The sequence below is a fragment of the Cibotium barometz genome, chromosome 47 (genome assembly GCF_041138505.1).
Source record: "Cibotium barometz isolate CiBa-2024 chromosome 47, ASM4113850v1, whole genome shotgun sequence".
Lineage (NCBI taxonomy): Eukaryota > Viridiplantae > Streptophyta > Polypodiopsida > Cyatheales > Cibotiaceae > Cibotium > Cibotium barometz.
The window spans coordinates 8,767,700-8,787,083 of NC_141092.1; the positions used below are offsets into that span (position 1 = coordinate 8,767,700).

At 46.3% G+C, this 19,384-nt stretch overlaps 1 protein-coding gene across 2 annotated transcripts in view; it reads right to left on the reverse strand.

Annotated features, from left to right (window-relative positions):
* The window catches only part of LOC147611336 (alpha/beta-Hydrolases superfamily protein), a 59,880-nt gene that overhangs the window by 19,635 nt on the left and 20,861 nt on the right, over nucleotides 1-19,384 (reverse strand). Inside the window, exons 3-10 of one of the 2 annotated variants that reach the window (XM_086784397.1) lie at nucleotides 16,616-16,752; nucleotides 16,331-16,504; nucleotides 16,009-16,242; nucleotides 13,100-13,200; nucleotides 12,939-13,011; nucleotides 12,734-12,802; nucleotides 12,522-12,629; nucleotides 12,288-12,413 (exon numbers count right to left, since the gene is read on the reverse strand). In XM_086784397.1, the coding sequence (XP_086640523.1) occupies nucleotides 12,288-12,413; nucleotides 12,522-12,629; nucleotides 12,734-12,802; nucleotides 12,939-13,011; nucleotides 13,100-13,200; nucleotides 16,009-16,242; nucleotides 16,331-16,504; nucleotides 16,616-16,752 (1,022 nt within the window). Of the gene's footprint in view, nucleotides 1-12,287; nucleotides 12,414-12,521; nucleotides 12,630-12,733; nucleotides 12,803-12,938; nucleotides 13,012-13,099; nucleotides 13,204-16,008; nucleotides 16,243-16,330; nucleotides 16,505-16,615; nucleotides 16,753-19,384 lie in introns of both variants that reach the window. The other variant, XM_086784396.1, reaches the window with a different exon arrangement.

Here is a 19,384-nt window from a genome sequence, read left to right on the forward strand (position 1 = left end):
ACCTCAGCATGAGGAATGCTGTTGAACCCCTCAAGTATCAGGAACTTGTTGCTCTCTTACTACAAGAGGAGCAAATGAGGAAGAATATGAATATGAACACAAATGCTGAACAAGCATTTACTACAGGTCAAAAGGGGAAAGGAAAAACTCAGCCAAAGAGTTCAAATCAAAATTCAAGTGATGGTGGTTCTTCACAGGATACCGAGAAAGGTGATGGACAGCCCAAGAAGAAGGGCAAATGTCATTACTGTAAGAAGCCAGGTCACTACATCACTGAATGTAGGAAGAGGATTGCCAAAGAGAAGGCAAAGGAAGCTGGGATGTCTGGGATGCACAAGCTTTGTCACTCATTGCATTGTCAGTACAGAGGTCCATTATACCTCATATTCGTTCAGCTGGCTCTTCACAGAATGCATGGGTGACTTTGGAGCAGATGTATGCTGCTCGTAATGAGGCTAGGATCTCATTTTTGAAAAGAGAGCTGGAAAATCAGAAAATGAATGAAGGAGATGATATGTCTAGCCACTTAAACAAGCTGCAGGATTTGAGAGAGCAACTCATCAATGTGGATGAGGTTATTCCTGAGACACAGCTTGTGTCCACCATCTTGCACTCTTTGCCAAGATCTTACTTGGCTTTTCATACCTCTTTGAACCTCAGCATGAGGAATGCTGTTGAACCCCTCAAGTATCAGGAACTTGTTGCTCTCTTACTACAAAAGGAGCAAATGAGGAAGAATATGAATATGAACACAAATGCTGAACAAGCATTTACTACAGGTCAAAAGGGGAAAGGAAAAACTCAGCCAAAGAGTTCAAATCAAAATTCAGGTGATGGTGGTTCTTCACAGGATACCAAGAAAGGTGATGGACAGCCCAAGAAGAAGGGCAAATGTCATTACTGTAAGAAGCCAGGTCACTACATCACTGAATGTAGGAAGAGGATTGCCAAAGAGAAGGCAAAGGAAGCTGGGATGTCTGTTAATGATGCTTCTAAAGCTCCTCCAAAGACTGCTTCTTTTGTAGAGGACAGGGATTACTGTTTTTATACATGCAGCTATGATGCCTCTTGGTCTTCACAGGCACTCAGTATGACAGAGCATGCATGTACTTGGTATTTTGATAGTGGTGCCTCAAAGCATATCACATCTCGCAGGGATTTGTTTAGTCATGTTGGCCCTGCCCCTATTGGCAAAACTGTTCAGTGTGCCAACAATGCTTCATATCCAGTTCGTGGCATTGGGGAGATTCAGCTTACAGCCATTGATGGCTCCATTCTCCGCCTTACAGATGCCTTATATGTACCAGGGATAAAGAAGAATTTGTTGTCCATTTCTTCTTTAGCACATTGTGGTATGCAAGTTCACTTTGATGATGATAAATGCATGGTCAGAGACAAAGCTAATGCCTTGACCTTGATGCTTACTGGTACATTATGTCATGGACTTTATCAGTTGGATGCATTTCAGCCAGTGGATCAGTCTGCTTATAATGCATTCACTCTTACTCCAGCTATGGTTGATGCGGAGTTATGGCATGCTCGCATGGGGCATGTAAATTTTGGTAGTCTTATGCTTATGCAGCGACATAACATGTTTACAGATCTACCTCTCATGGAGAAGCCTCCAGATCACATATGTGAAGGATGCATTTTGGGAAAAATGCATAGGTTTTCCTTCCCACGTGATCAGGCTCTAAGAGCAACTGCAAAGTTGCAGCTTATACACAGTGATCTTTGTGGTCCCATGCAGACGAAGTCATTAGGTGGTTGCTTCTATTTTGCAACATTTATTGATGACTTCTCTCGTATATGTTGGGTCTATCCTTTGACACAGAAATCACAGGTATATGATGCATTTTTTGGCCTTTGTAGCACTTACTGAGACAGAGTCAGGATGCAAGGTCAAGACTCTCCGTTCTGACCGAGGGGGGGAATATATGTCACATATGCTGAATTCCTTTCTTGGGAGTAGAGGTATAAAACATCAGTATACTACTCCTTACACTCCACAGCAGAATGGGGTTGCAGAAAGGAAGAATCGGTCACTCATGGAGATGGCCAGATGTATGCTAAAGGCAAAAAGGCTACCACATATCTTTTGGGTGGAAGCTGTCATGTGTGCTTGTCATATTTTGAATCGATGTCCCACAAAGGCATTGGTTTCTATTACTCCTTTTGAGGCTTGGCATGGCCGCAAGCCTTCTCTATCGCATTTTCGTATCTTTGGGTGTCTTGCATATGCACACATACCCAAAGAGTTGAGGAGGAAGCTGGATGATAAAGCCACAAAATGCATTTTTGTTGGGTATAGCCGTGAGAGCAAGGGCTACAGGTTATATGACCCACTATCCAGGAAGATATTCACTAGTCGGGATGTGATTTTTGATGAAAAATCAGAAATATCCATGGCTGGTTATGAGGCAAATCAGGCTGAAAATGATGTGTTTGAAGGTCTACTACCTATGGAATTTCATTCCACAGTTGGTGATCCAACTAATGAGGGTACAGGACAGCCAACAAATGATGTAGGTGGTGCAGAAATTCAGCAGCAAAATGAGCCAGAAGCTGAACCAAATATGGGGCAGCAGGCACCACAGGTCAGACATATACCTAGATGGTATTTGAGGACATTACAGGACAGCCATTTAGAGGGTCCTCTTGCTGGTCGTACTCGTAGGGAGACAAGGACCAATGAGCATGCACACATCATGGATTTGAATCTGGTTATGGCAGCCAGTTTACAGGATGATGATGAGCCTGATTCATTTGTGGATGCACGAGATAATGTGCATTGGAACAAAGCCATGCAGGATGAGCTTGATTCTATTAAAAGGAATCAAACATGGGATTTGGTTGATCTGCCCAAAGGCAAGAAAGCAATTGGTACTAAATGGGTCTATAAGTTGAAAAGACATGCAGATGGATCCATTGACAGGTACAAAGCCCGTCTAGTTGCAAAGGGCTATGCACAGAAGAAGGGCATTGATTATGAGGAGACATTTGCTCCTACATCCCGTATGTCGACACTTAGGTGTGTCATTGCATTGGCTGCACATCGTGGTTGGGTTGTTCACCAGTTGGACATAAAGACTGCATTCCTACATGGGGACCTCGAGGAGGAAGTTTATGTATTTCAGCCCATGGGATTTGCAGAACATGGTCATGAGGGGAAAGTCTGCAGGCTGAAAAAGGCCTTGTATGGTTTGAAACAAGCTCCACGAGCTTGGTATGCAAAAATAGATGCTTTCCTACTCACTCAGGGATTTGTGAACAGTCCATCAGAAGCCACTCTGTATGTAAAGAAAGAAGAGACAGATCTGCTGGTCATCAGTCTTTATGTGGATGATCTCTTGCTCATGGGATCAAATGATGACAAAATTGCAGCTTTTAAGGAGATACTGCAACAGACATTTGACATGTCTGATTTGGGGCTTGTACATTACTATTTGGGCATACAGTTTGTGCCGGATAACAGAGGCATTGGGTTGTTGCAATCACGGTATGTTGCTAAACTTCTGGAGAAGTTTAAATTTCAGGATTGCAAACCTATTAGTACTCCTATGGAGCCTGGGATGAAACTGTCACTACAAGATGACAGTATTTCCTTTGATGCCACTACATATGCTCAGGCTGTTGGGTACCTCATTTACTTGTGTAATACAAGGCCAGATATTCAGTACGCAGTCTCTCAGTTGAGCAGATTCATGCACAGCCCGCGGTTGTCACATTGGCAAGCTGTGAAGCGTGTATTCCGTTATTTGCAGGGTACCTTGTCTCTTGGATTGCTTTATCCTGAGGGGGGTGACATGCAGTTATACGCTTACAGTGATTCAGATTGGGCTGGTGATTTTGATACCAGACATTCCACTAGTGGAAATTGTTTCTTTCTTGGCTCTTCATGCATTTCTTGGCTAAGCAAGAAACAGACCACAGTGGCCACTTCGTCTTGTGAGGCAGAGTACAGAGCAGCCTACACTACTACTGTTGAGTGTGTTTGGCTGCGCGTCTCATGACTGATATGGATATTTCAGTGGAGGAGCCTACACCTATCTATACTGATAGTCAGAGTGCCATTGCTGTGGCCAGGAATCCTGTGTTTCATGCTTGCACGAAACACATTGAGATTCACTATCATTTTGTTCGGGAGAGACTCCAGGCAGGAGATATCAGTCTGATCTACTGTCCTACAGATCAGAATGTGGCAGACATCTTCACCAAGGCATTACCACGTCCGAAATTTGAAGCATTCCGCAGTGCTTTGAATTTGTTTCCTTTTGGTGGATGATGTACAGTGATCACATATCACTCCAGGGCGGTTTGTTGGGTTTTATGCTGTGTATGCACCCAGAGGAGTGCTAGTGATCATCAGTAGATTACTGGGGCACTTTTTACTTCAGTTAGTGGAGGTTTTTTTCCCCAGTTTAGCTCAGTTTCACTTATATGCAGTTTATAGGTGTTTTGGTCCACCCGGCACATTTTATGGCCGGACATGTGAACACATCTCTTTAGGTCACTATTATGTGGCTATTGTACTTCACTTTTCTATCAAGCACAATACTGAAGTCGTGTTCTCTCTCTCTGTTGGCTTCCACGCCTGTTTGAAGCTTCTCTAAACCCTAACCCTAACACCTCTGTTGCCTTCACCAAAGACTGAGGTTACTTTCCATTACAGTCCACAAGTTTGGTTGTTCCTCGCTCCCCCTCATTGTATGCGATAACCTTCCTTCCTCCGAGAGCGGCCAGCCAGCAAGGAAGAACCCCTCTTTTTGTCTCCCATGCTTGAGACTGGCCTTAGCCGATTCAGCTGCATTTTTGGCAACTAATGGAAGGATCTTTTCTAGGGGGGGGGGAAAAGGATTAGTTGGTCAAAGGTGCTGTCACATGCACTCTGCACTGTAGTGCATGGTGACAAGATGGCTCACCATCATCACTGCAACATTGTACAATATTCGCACCCTTTAGGATGATATTTGTCATACGTCGTGACCCCATTGTAATCCTCAGTCCAGGATAAGTCAGGCACGAGCTACGTAGGTCATTCCTCAGCCTTAGACAGTCAATCAGTCAGTCCAAGTCCCTTAACCCACTTGAAGAGATGCATTCATGCATGTAGAGTCAATAGAAGCCTTAGAGTTTGCATGAGGACATGTGTGCATTTATGCATAGCATTCATCCCATATGCATGTAGGCCATCTAGACCATTGCAGAAGCATCAGAATATTACTCAGTATTTTTCCCATAATTTATAGCATTTAATTGGCATTTTTACATTATTTATCCAGGACAAGATGCAGTCGGCCAGCCCTTCAACCAACCGACCAGCATCTAGGGTCCATATAAATAGTTGAGCATATCATTCATTCATTCATTCATATCATATTCAACCAAGAAGACCTCAACGCTTGGAGCCTTCAGCCCAAGGAGCATAAGCGATTGGAGAATTCAGCATATCATCCATCAGCATATAGGAGCATCAACGCTTGAGCATTCAGCCTTCATTCAGCAAAACGCAGCATCTACAGCATTCAGCCCACAAATCACCTTCCGTTTTCAGCATACATACAGTTTTCAGCATCCTTATCTGCATCGTTTTGCTACAGCCACTTGGTGAAGGTAAAACTCAGCATTCATACATAGCCTAGAACAGTCCCAATCAGCCCCTTCTCTCAGCCTCAGATTTGCAGTCTTCCTACATCCATTGGGAAGAGTGCATAGGCTCGAGATTGGTCATCATTGGTGCTTCTACAGCCATGTACAGTTCAGCCTAACTCTTGGTCCTCAAAGATCTTGCGTTTGGCTTATCATCAGTCCACAGTCAGTCTCTTCAAAGTAATAAAGCAAATACTATTCCGGTAACAGGATAGGGGACCCTTCAGTGGATAATTCGGGACCCCATACGGTGTACAGTTTCTCTCTCTCAAATCTCTTAAAGTTTGAAGTCTCTTAAAGTTTGAAGTCATAAAGTGCATTGCTAAACTCACGAAACTCAAGATATAGAAGACGGTGTGAGCATTTGTGTGACAGGATCCTCAATTACGAATACTTCCGCTACATGTTACAAGTGCACCACGGGGCAATGGCATGGTTTCTCTTAATGGTGGCACTCATGATCTCTTCATTGACATCTAGGTAGGACATAATCCTAAGACGAAGCTTAATACGATGTCCCATTCTAGACAATGTGGCCATTCTCAACTTGCCAACCAACGCTTTCCAAGGTTGTTGTCAACGGCGTTGGAAAGGGTTGGCTGGTAAGTTGGGATGCAAACGTCTCGACGAGGTTGGCAAACAGTTTACTAAGATGCCAATGAGGTGATAGCTCAAGTGGTGAAGTTGTTTGCCTAGGACCAAGAGGTCACGGGTTCAAAACTCCCCTTGGTGCTCCCTCGGCGGCATTGCCTACGGTGGATAAATAAGCGCCTACGGGTGGCTATCTACAGACGGTGAAATTTGGTAACCCTCGCAATCGTCCCGTTCTTTGCTATAGATGTGGGGAATACGATCACTACTAGAGCCACTCTCCTCTTCCTGAAGGTGCTCCGCCCTACTGAAACTGTCAAGAATCCAAAGATCATTATACCCGGACTACCCCAAGTAAAGGCCATCCACATCCTCCAACTTCACATTTCCTACCCACACCACCCACTTAGTCTCTGTAGGACATCCTCCATCTCAAGGACATCCTTCTTCCATAGGACATCTTCTGTCCACTTGCCAACCTTTTTCTCCCACTCTTGGGGTGTCAGTCACAACCCCAACACCTACCCATGAGGATCCACCATCCACCACAGTGGTCACCAGATCACAAAGGAAGGCCATGCCTCAAGAGCAACAAGAAGTTGAGCCAGATGATAAAGCTCTACCCGTACCCTGCACAGTCATAGATCAGTCCTTCTTGCAGGCCTTCAAGGACCTCCACAACCAACCTTCTGTGTCAGATAACCCACCTACCCCTTTCCTTCCACATCCCAAACCAAAGCTCACAACCTTCTCTGTGGAGGATTTACTCAAGGGAAATACCATGTCAGTGAATCTCTTTGACCTACTCCGGATTAGCCCAAAAATCCAACAATGTCTCAGTACACTGTTGGAGCAACTCAATGGTACGTCCACCAATTCTAGTGGTGGGCAGTATGGTGGGTTTCCCCTTCCCTCCAGTGTTGCAGGAGGCATGAGTATCAGCCGTGCCAATCCCTCTCTTACAAACTACCGGAGCCCCGCCTCTCTATGGAGATTCATGGTACCCCACTTTCTAGGGCAATTGTTGACGGTGGCTCTGGGGTGAACCTCATGCCGGAATTCACACTCCATGCAATAGGCCTCAAGGTGACACGGCCAGCCAACTTCTGTGTTCGGATGGCCAATCAACGGGAGGTGACCCCTATCGGCCTAGTGGAAGAAGTCACTGTAGTCATCCAAGGGATTCCATTCTTACTCGACTTTGTGATGATCCGGCTTCCTAAAGTTAGAGGGGCCTACTCTTTACTCATTGGTCGTCCATGGCTAAGGAGTATCGGTGTCCTACACGATTGTGATTCTGACCGATTGTGGATTCTGACCGATTGTGGATTCCTCAAGAGCATGGCCCACAGGAACTCAAACTGGAGGAAGGTCTAGATCAAGGAATCCGTGGTGCCACAGTAGCTCCTGTTTCTTCTTCCAACTCTCCCACAACCACTTCTTGGCCGACAGAAGAAGGCCTTGTTCCCCATGGTGATGAGTCGGAATTCCTTGACTGGCTCTAGGCAGCAGAAAGCCTCACATCCTACATGGTGGAAGTCAATACAGAGAGCCCCAAGAAGGCGGGCCAAACGAGCATAGTCACAGGGAATGGGCATTTTTAGACTCGGAAATGTTGGGGATGGCAGCATCTTCCCGTCCAATGTCACTCTATAGTCACAAGGAATGGCCATTCTCAATATTTTCCGTCCCCGTTCCCCGTCCCCATTTCGCGTCCCATGTGACTATGCAAAAGAGCCCACCCATGTCCCGAACGTGAAAGGACCCATCTCCAATCGAGCCAAGAATCATTGCATGAGGAAGAAATTTCCTCTGGCCTCCACATCTGTGCCCAACTCCCAACTGTCGATGGTTCCACCACCCTCACTTCCTCACCAACATCAACATTCCTACTGGCACCCTTCCCTTGTACAATCTACTTCATAGCTAAGCAAGCCTAGTTACCCTTCTACTCTGCACCATCTATTCCATGGTCACCTTATTTCCTCTCGATCATCCTCAACCTTACCTCCTCTACCCACCCCACAAGGGCCACCCATGAATCTCCTTCCCCTTCTGCACACGCCATCACGAACGCCCTTGATCCTTGCTACTCACACTTACCCATCTCCTGGCTATCTTCCCAACCATCCTACAACCTCTAGCACCATTGGCCACTTTGGTAGGCCAGTGCCACCTCCTATCTCTAATGGCCATGCCTATGACCCTCGTCCCATTCTAGTCCCACAAGGCCACCCCAAGCAGACAACTCCTATCACCCCACCATGTGGGAGTCTTTCCTTTCACTCCAAGCCACAATTCAACACCTGATCATCAGCTGTGTGAGTTGGGCATGCCAATGTGTTTGGAACCAGCCACCACAAGATCAACTCCCACAAAAACCCCACACAAGCCCCACCCACCTTGGCAAGCAAGTTTCCCTCCAAAAAAAAAAAAAGAAAGAGAAATGAAAAAAAAAAGGTAAAGAAAACGCCTCGTTCATCCACTACACCCCTTGGTTCGTCCCAACCCTCCTTTCCTACTGGTCCGCCCATCCACTAACCCTTCTTTTGTGCCATCAGCTGCTCCTTTCACCCCCTCTGGGACACGCCTCTTCAATTTTGGGAGGTCCGCTGGGCTGTCCGCTTCCACCCTATGGCACCATCCATTATTACACCATGTTCCACCCATGTTCTACTGCTTCCTCCCCTTGTACCACCTTCCGTTTCTTCCTTGTTTCATTCCATAACATCCTCTAACTTTCACTCTGGAGGACGTCCTTTTCACCTTCCTCTGGGTCTCTGTGGACGTCCTTTTCAATCCTTGGCGGACATCCTCTAACTTGGCTGCTCCTCCTTCCCACCTCAAACCCCTCTAGAGGACGTCCTTTTCACCAGCCACCTCTCGGCGGACGTCCTTTTCATCATCCCCTATTGGCGGATGTCCTTTTCATCATCGCCTCTTGGCGGATGTCCTGCTCACCATCCTCTCTAGAGACGACGTGCTCTTATAATTCTCGCCTTACCTTCTTGGCGGCCATCCTCACGGACATCCTTTTTACCGTCCACCCTTGGCGGCCATCCTCTTCTCTCGGGGGCCATCCTCTCTAACCACACCCTCACGGACGTCCTTGTGCCACTCCTTCGACTTGTTCGCTTGGCGGCCATCCTTTCCAACCACACCACCCTCACGGACATCCTTGTGCCACTCCTTAGACTTGATCGCTTGGCCGCCATCCTTTCCAACCACACCACCCTCACGGATGCCCTCTTGCCACTTCCCAAACTGACCTGCCCACCCTGATCAATTGTCCGCCGCTGTCCCATCATCTTTCTCTCTCATCGATTGTTCCCCCCACATCTCCATCGGTGGTTGCCCGCCACCTCATATTCCCCATCGGCTGCCCGCCACCCTTCTCATCAGCTGTCTACCATCTGTATCTCTCCTCGACCATCCGCCTTGCTTGGCTGTCCACCAACTCCCCTTCCTTTCGGCTGTCCGCCATCCACCGGCTTCCCAGTGCCCACCCTCTTTGTCTCCTCTCACCATCCGGATTCTCCCCCTTCGTCGACTACCCACCTCCCCCTCCTCTTTGACTAACCATCCCCTCCCTCGTTAACTACCAGCCGCCCCGTCGCCTACCTGTTCCCCCCTCTCGTCAATTAACCGTTCCCCACTCTTCGACCCTTACCTCGTCGACTCCCCACCAGCCCCCCTTTTCCTTTTTTTTTCTCATTGCCTTCTTTCCCCCCTTTGCCTCATTGCCCCCTTTTTCCTTCTCTTTCAACACCTCTCCCCACTCTCTCTCATCGCCCTGTCATCCGCAACCTATTGCTCATCTTCGTGCTCGGGTTGCAACACCACTGCTTCACACCGTGCACTCCTGGCCAGCTCGCCGTGTCCTTGCCATTCACACCAAACTGGCCGTGCAGGGGCTGTTGTTAGGCATTCCGGCTGCCTGTTTCCACTCACCGGATTTTCACATCGGTTGCCTGGCGCCCATTGTGACCTGTTCATCTGGCTCGGCCGCCTGCTGATGTGGCAAACAGATCGGCTGCTGTGAGGACCGCCATTTTCACACCAACTTGCTACCCCACCGATCGGGCTCTCATTTTGCTCATCATCTACCTCCGCCACCTACGTATGGGCCCACCTGCTCTGCAGATATCGTCCACCCCTCTCACCTATCGCCACTTGCACTTATCCACCACCCTATCACCCCCCCTACCACCCTGCGCAATGCAATGCACACCCTTGCCTTCTGTCAGCCCCACCTACTCCCAAATCCGTCATTGTCAGTTGAGTCCCCTCTGAGCACAAGCGAGGACCTGTTGGGACAACGTTCTGTTCACAGGGTAGGTAGCTCCTTCAAGGGCCGACTTGGGTGCACGTTAACAGACAAGGATCCCACCCAGTGCAAGTTCTTAATTCCAGGGATTGGAAAAGACCACCACTCAGCCAGAGCGTTAGTGCCACTTTTGGAATCTCTGGTACAGGGACCTGGGTTGATGACGGGTCTTTGAGCTTCTAGTCCAATGGCCTCTTACTGAATCATTTCAAGGGCCAATAGTCCCACTAGTACGTGGTTATTCACATGGTTGGAAGGTAACATCATCGGCACAGACATAAGTATGGTGCTTTAAGTCGCATCTTGGGTGCATTTTCATGCAGACATGTAACTTTATCAATCATGTGTATATGGTTTTGTCGATTGTATGGCTGGGCATAATGCTAGAGTTAAACATTTGTGTATTGAGAAGTTTAGGAGCCAAGGGGGCAGAGGGTTAAACCTGCCCTTGGTCCAATAGGGGGGACGGTTTGGTCTGTGGTGATGCAAGCCTGAACCCACCTTCTCATGTCTTGGTGGTTGATGATGAAAAAAAAACTCCCCAAGGGTACTTCTCCAAGCAACATACTTCTATCTTCCTCACCGAGGATGGTGAGCACTCTCGTGGTGGGCGACCTGTAGCCACCAAGGGTGCCCACACACCTGGACTGTCCACCAAGATGCAACCTGAACTGTCCACCGATGAGGACTGTCCACTGCAAAGCGTGACTGGTGAGTCAACGGAGGCGCCAAGCATGGATCATCAAGTGGAGACGCACCACCACACAAGGAGGTGCATTGAAGGCTCCAACGGCACCGACTGACACTCCACCGCATCTCCAGAGATAGGAGATTCCACCATAGGCTACACTGCCACCCAAGGCATCCACTAAGGATAGGAGATGCCACCGTCTCGACCTCAGGCATATATGGCCCTCATCCCACCTTAGAAGACATCCTTATACTGGGCATCATCCTCTCACCTTGAGGACATCCTTATGCTCTTCCCTGATACCACTTGTACCTCTGTGTTTGTCACCAGTCTTTGAGTTGTGTCGTCCTCTTCGTTGTGACCACTGCTGAGTGTGCACAGCACAATGGGGGACCTGTATCAAGTGTTCTCCGATTAGTGCAAGCGTTCTGTTCCTTCCGCAGGCTCGTCTGGTCTCTTTGTGTTGTGTTTGCTACGTAGGGTCTCGTGTGTTGCGCTGCTGTGAGCATAGAGGATGGCTCCGGACATACTGTCCAGAGGAGAGCCACCGCATAGTGTACCGGGCAACCAGCCCTGCTACATCTTCCCAGATACGTAAGGGTGAAGAAATAACCATACAACCCAATCTATCTCATAGTGACTCCAAATTCCCCGTTCAGCAACATGGCATTGGGCTTGAGGATTTAAAATCAACTTGACATGCTACTCCTCAATGACAATGATTCTGAAAGATTCCCATCTGGCATCATGGCATGGGCTGTTGAAGGTTCAAAATATCTACCATCTCTGAAGGATGATTCACTTGACATGAAGCTCTTACATGTTGATGCCTGCAACATCTTGTTAAAAACTTGGGCCCCCTGATTGCTGAAACCTTGACATGACGTGCACATCTGCCCTAAGATTTAGAAGCAAGCTGTGTTTCTTTTGGACAGAGGAGCTGCCTAACAAGGGGAAAGAGAAGAAACCTTGCCAGGTGACCTTATTCAACATGCCGAAAGAAGATTTTAAAAAAGGGAACAAGCTTACTTGGTTTGATTGTAGAGCTACTTTATCATACAGAGGAGGCCAATCTTCTTTGGCCGCCAAGATATTGGCCACCTCCTTTAATGGACCCAAAGCTGCAAACTCATCAAACATCCATGGAAAAACCATCTGCTCAACACAAACGGTCAACACCAAAAAATTACCGGCTTAAGATGGTGGTACTGCATGATCTATTTGCTGTTGTTATTTGAACACTGCCATATAAGAATCAATCACCTCTCCTGTAAACAGAACAGGTTGTCCACCTTTTGCGGCCTTCACTGCATCAAACTGATCTCCAAACTCATCTCGTACCCTATGAGCTGCCCAATTTGATGCCGCACCCTGAACCAACAGAGAAAATCCTTCCCACTAAGCCCTTAGTCTAACCTTGTGTTACACATAAACCTCTTGTAGAAGTGCAAAAGCCCAAGTCCAAAAGCACATGCCTGGCAATATATCGACTCGTGCATCAAAGCATACAAGGGATTTGTATCAAAAGGAAGCCAATTCTCAAACTGCCCGATGAAAAAATCACATTAAATCAAAGTATGTCATTAATAGCATCTGAAGCATGAAGGTGTACTGGTAATAGATTATTTTGATAAAAAAAGAATGTGGAAGAAAAAAGTTGAAATACAAAGACTAGACTACCATTCGGAGAAAAGCATTACTAAGTTTCTTCTGACATCCATGCACTAACACAGGGTCCCACGCCCTCTCCAACCTGGCAACCACAATGCATAACACTCCACACGTCAACTTTTTTTAAAAAGAAGAATTAACTACAAAATGTTACAAGGCATAAGTCTTACAAGTAATGTAGGCGTTCAAAGCCTCCACTTGATCCCAATCCAGATAACCCTAAGAGTTGTAGACCACGTGGGCTTAATTTGCCACCAGATGGTAGGTCTACCTGCTAGAGACCCCCAATAAAAACTTGAGTTGAAAAAATGTTTTTTGAGTAGCCTGTAATTTGAAAAAATTCAAGCTCGTAAAGCCCAGCAGACAGCTCTGATCACATCTGAACACGTTTTAAAAATGGTGTGGTTTCGCCACATCCTTGTAATGAAATCATGCACCATCTTAAATTTTTGCACTATTCAACATATCTATAAAAAAATCATCAAACATCAAATGACGTGTGTTAGCCAGCTAAAACTCTTTTAGCACATAAGACTGCAGGCCAAGAAACTTTTATTCCAAAAATGAAGCATGAATGATAAGCTATTTTGTTTCCAAAACATCAATTCTTGAGCATCAAGTTTGAACCAAGACTTCAACACTCATTGAGGAGGAAGAATTGACAAGCTGTATACACACACTGACAAAGTTTTGTGGATCTAATCAGCAAAGAGAGCGTTAATGAAAGGACACTGCAAGTGAAAGCCGGCTCTCAACTTGTGCAGTGCGTAGAAAATATAATTGACTACAAAGGAAGCTGTACACAAACTGAGTAGAATGATCTTAACCACAATGTATACAGAGGGGGCTAATCTGCTCAAGAAGAGCTTACATTTTAGTGCAGCCATGAGATAACCAGTTAACTTGTTTCCAGAGATTGGTTCGAGTTGTCTGTCTTTTATGATCACTTTGTGACTGTAATCTCACAGCTTACATAGGCAGCAATGAGAACCATTTAACTTGTCAGCCATTCAAGTTGTCTGTCTTTTATGACCACTGTGCATTTCAGCCTGTACTCCTCGTGGCAGCCCTTACCCACCAATGGATCTTCTCAGAGGCCCCAATCCACAAGTTTGGTACCTCCTCCTAGGACAAATTTGTGGTCAGCCTTTTCCAAGCCTAGGATACCCTTCAACTTAACCAATGGATCTTCTCAGAGGCCCCAATCCACAAGTTTGGCACCTAATTCTAGGACAAATTTGTGGCCAGCTTCTTCCAAGCCTAGGATACCCTTCAACCAACCCTCTTCTAATCTCCTCCCTCCAGCAATGATGTGCGGCTCCATCAGCCCTTGGTGTGAAACATGCTTATCCGCCTCCCCTCTGGCCAGTGGGCCAGCTCCTGGGCACCCATTCTCATATTGCTTGGGGGGGGCGATAATTGGGCCGACTGCAGCTATTGGCTTGGATCTGCTTCAAAGATCAGCACCCCTGTGCAAACAGAGAAACTCGCAGATCTCAAGAAAAGCAAACACCTTTGGCTTGACATCAATTAGGTCATTCCTTGCGAACGGCGCAAACCTCTAGCCAACAACACCCCCCCCCCCAAAAAAAAAGGGTTGGTAATTTCTCCCGACTTGACATCCTGTTGACGATCCACCGCTCTCTAGCATTTGTGGTAGGCAGCCAGGGCCGGCTCAAGTTTACAGGAGCACCCTCTGAGGACTATCTGGCTTCAAAACAGCAGGTGCAAATAGTAGGCTTCCATAATCACAAATGGCACATCGAGCACATTGACCCCTCCCCTCTCAAAGTTGCAAATGGCCTCCCTTGGCATTTGTGGCTTTGGGAGAACCACCCCCTGGGTCAGCTGAACAAGATCCAAGAAAGTGGGGGTGTGAAGGCCATCCGCTCAATTTGGACAGACCTTATCCACACCTTTTGTGGACACCTGGATTCAGAGAGCAAGTAGCAGCACAGGGCTGCCTTCTTTCGTGATTGGAGCCTGATTCCCTTCCTTTCTTGAGGGCACTCCAGTGTTGAATGGCATTACAGGCCCCCATTGTGACTTCCCCCCGGAAACCCCCCTCCAAATTCGTCTCTCCTCTTTTGAGATTTTTGTATATGGTACCTCCTCTGAGGGTTCTAGTCCTGTCTTAAGTGGACGCTTTCATTTCAACTGATAGGAAATCAAGGAAGTCAAGAATCTAGCGTGGACACGCATGTTGAAGGCAACAGACTTGAGCAATAGTTGTTGCGCACAGGATGTCAAAACAATCAAGTAATATACACATCTCAATGAAAAGGCTCTCAGTGGAAGCAATCTGACATATGCCTCCTGAGAAGCTTTTCGAGAGCGTAAGTGAGATGTTTCACACTTAAGGGTATTTGGTTCAGATACAAATTCTTGTGAAGGAAAAACCAACTGTAGTATATGAACACATCGTGTTGGCTATGTCGCTAAAGGGAGAGCTAATGATAGAACAGAAATAATCGCCAGTCTTTGTAAGGTTTTGGGTAAGAGAAAATGTTGCAGAATGAATAGAACAGCCTCTAGTCATATCAATTTCCGGACATAAAAATGTTTCCCATGGGTACACTTAGGCATCACTACACTCTCATGATCCGTTTCTTTGCGATATTTCCCTGCATTATTAAAATTTTTCATTATGTCAAGTCGCCTTTTGAAACCTTTTGAGACAACCCTCTTTCACAATCTCTGCTAGCATCTACAACAAGAAGGCCATATGGATGATCTTAACATGAGAACTAGATAGACTGTCTAAAATAGAGCTAGGGATGTCACTTCCTGACACTCTACTCCAAAGAGCCCATTAAGTGCAACATCACTAAGTATAAGTCCCAAAAGATAGCCAGGATTCAAACATCAGCTATTGAGCTTAAATAAAGGTAACAGGCCATTATGATAAATTTCTTTATGATATTTATTGAAAATCAGAAGAAAAAAAAAGGATGCAAATGCTTACTTTCCCAAGCAAAACATAGGAGATAAGCAAGTGCGCACACGAAAGTTTGAAGAGGGGAAATTTTGAATTAAAAAAACAAAACTAAAAGCTTCAAAGGAGAGAGAAAAGAGAGACCCCTCCTTCAGAGTCGTGAAGATGGAGAACAATTTCTTGGACTGTTTTCACAGTCTCTGGAAAGCGACTATAGAACTTCTTGTTCTGTTGCAGTACTCGTTTAAAGCATGTGTGATAAACCAGTTCTGCCGAGCAACCTGGACCCACAGGTGGAAGACCACCAGTTAGCAGCACCTGTTTCAGCCCAGCTGAAGCAAAGCTGAGGTATGTGACTGCACAGAATCCACCATAGCTCTGCAAGGAAACAAGATGTGTTGGCATTGACGATCTAAATGCTGAGATCAGTAGAAACAGTTATAAAAGATAATAAGCAAAGAAAAACCTGTCCAAGGACAGTCCAGGGCTCTTTATCTGGAACCAAACAGGCTCTCACATACTCAGCATCCTTTACAATACTGTCAGCTCGAAAGTGTTGCAGATAATCTGCCTGTTGCTGGGCGGATGTGAATTGACTCAAAGAAGAGGTAGTTAACGGAGTTGACAGACCTGTACCACGCTGCAATGCAAAAACCTCTCATAAGCATACATTCAGAGAGAACTTAAATATTTTAAGGCATGCATAATCACTTCTAAAATTAAAACTAGACACTGTCTGGAGTTTCCATGCCTGGTCTAGAAGAATGACACGAAATTCCTTGCAAGCTCTCTTCAGCCACCCACCGGCTTCTAAAGGACGAGGGCTTTCAAAGCCTGGCCCTCCCTGCAAGAACAGTAGACAAGGCATCCGCTGCTCCTTTTTTCCAGCTTTTCTTCCATTGACAAAAAAAGAGGTTAGAAGTCATGCTCTTCTGCATAAGTGTCCAGCTATTGATGCATGCATGTACCACCCTAATTCAAAAACTCGATTGTCCCCTTCAATGACCACAAGAGTTCACCCCTATCAAATGCTACTCCACTTCCATACTATCACCATAGTCACAAGAAAAGTTTCGTCGTTTCGTCATTTCGAAAGCCTCTGTTTCGTTTTGTTTCGTCTCCTTGGAATAAATGGACAGGTTTCGAAGCAACACTTGTCATATAAGCATGTCACATTTAAGTCTATTAAATAGAAAAAACCAGCATCTAAGGGTCAGCCGACTGGATGTGCAGTACCCGACCAGCATTTAATGGTGGCCGACTGGCAGTTAGCAGTCGTAAGGGTGTTTTCGGCAGTCGACTAGGCTTTTCTCAATTGTGGGACATATTTGCATCAGCCGACAGCCTCTTGAGGCAGCCGACTGCTGACCTGATGAGGTATAAAAGCCTCTCCTCGGCCCACGTAAACCCATTCAGGTATTCAGCAGTGAAAATCAGCACTCAGCAGTCCTGCTCATCTCCAGGCAACAAGGAAGTTACTCTACATCTCAGCCAGCATACGTGCAGTCCTTCAGTCATCTGGACTTGTATCAGTGGCCAAGGAGAGTCTTCAGCAGAGCCTCGGGATAGCTGGATACTCTGCCGACGTTTGGGCCTCCTCATCCTTGCGTTGGGCATTCATATCATTTCTACTCAGCATTGTACAGCATTTCTCCAAAGAATAATATAAGCAAATACTCCTGCTTGCAGAGCGGGCCTTCAGTGGGTATTGGGACCCAATACTGTGTCGTCTTCTACATTCTACATTCTACGTTCTCTTCTCTCTCCCTACTCTCTAAAGTTGATGCTACAGGTTCTCACCACATATAGGTATAAATAAGGCCACGTTGTGTGTTATCACGATCAACCTCGGTGCATGTAACAAGGGGCCCCCAGGCTCAGAGTACGGGCTGACATCCAGGCCAAGAGGATGTAGCATATGCCAAGCTAGGACCGGGGCACATTGCAGCTTTCATTGCTGACCTGTAGAATACATTTGACATTTCCGACATAAGTCTTCTGCATTATTATTGGGTATCCAATTTGTTCCAACTGAGGGGGGCATCATGTTATCTCAACAAAGATACATTCAGCAGCCTTTTGGAATGATTTCAAATGACAGATTGCAAACCTGTTTCTACTCCTATGGAACCCGATCTTCAACTATCAATTGAGGATTCTTCTAAGCCTTTTGATGTAGCCACCTATCAGCAAGCTGTGGATGCCTTATACATCTCTACGATACATGTCTAGATGTTCATTATGCAGTGTGACAATTGAGCAGGTTTATGCATTGTCTCGGCACTCACGATTGGCAAGCAGTGAAGCGTGTCTTCTGCTACCTTCAAGGCACTCAGCACTATGCATTGTTTTACAGCAGTGAGTCTTCTCTATGCCTGTCTACCTACACAGACAATGACTGGGCAGGATGTTCCGACACGAGTGTCAACCAATGGATACTATTTCCTTTTTGGCAGCTCATGCACCTCGTGGCTCAACAAAAAGCAACCGACACTAGCCACATCTAGCTGTGAAGCTCAATACAGGGCAGCATTCACAACTATTGTGGAAAGTGTCTAGCTCCGACATCTTTTGGCTAATCTTGGTATCGAACAGCAGTCAGCTACCACCCTTTACACAGACAGTCAAAGTGCATTAGCAGTTGCACGGAATCTAGTATTCTATGCAAGGACGAAGTACATTGAGGTACATTATCACTATGTCAGGGAATGGCTCCATGCTGGAGAGATAGCCTTGACCTATGTGCCGACACAGGCCAATATGGCAGATGGATTTACCAAGATCCTTACCAAGGAGAAGTTTGAAGCTTTCCGACAAGCTCTAAACTTATTACCTTTACCAAGGTAGCCTGCTACACCCTATATCTGTTCACGCCATTCACTTAAGAGGGGTTTGTTAGCCTTCTGCCTCCAAGAAGTTCAGGTGTAAACAAAGCTGATCATGGGCACTTTTTACCCTGTGCTGGTAGGGATTTTTTTCCCGTGATGAGAACACACCCCCAAAGACCTAGCAAGCCTTTGTCGCAAAAATGGTCTCATGCTTCTCCATGCTCTGACAATGGCTACAATAAGAGGGAAAGATGGTACCTTGATATCAGCCTCTCTGAACAAAAACCGTGTGCTAGGCAACCAATCTCTCCCAACACGGGGTGTATATCCATAAGTCTGAGACAAGAAAATCCTTCCAAGGCTCAGTGCTGCCTGGTAGGAAACCTCTGACCACAAGTTTGTAGAGCAACGCCCTGCACTGAACATCCAGATCAATAATATTATGCCCCTCCTCTTGTCTGGGCTGAATAACTATGAGGCAAGCTACCTTGGCACGAGTGTCTATGGTGCCATCCAAACCCGACCAACGAAAATTGCGGATCAATCTCCACAATTGACCAATGCACACACAAGAGAAGCACCAACAAGAGGCATGTGCATGTTTAGTCTGTGAGTCTGTGCAGAGCATCTTCTTTCGCATCCAACGACTGCAAGTGGGCAAGCGCATTGGTCGTGTGGGACACTAGCTCTAT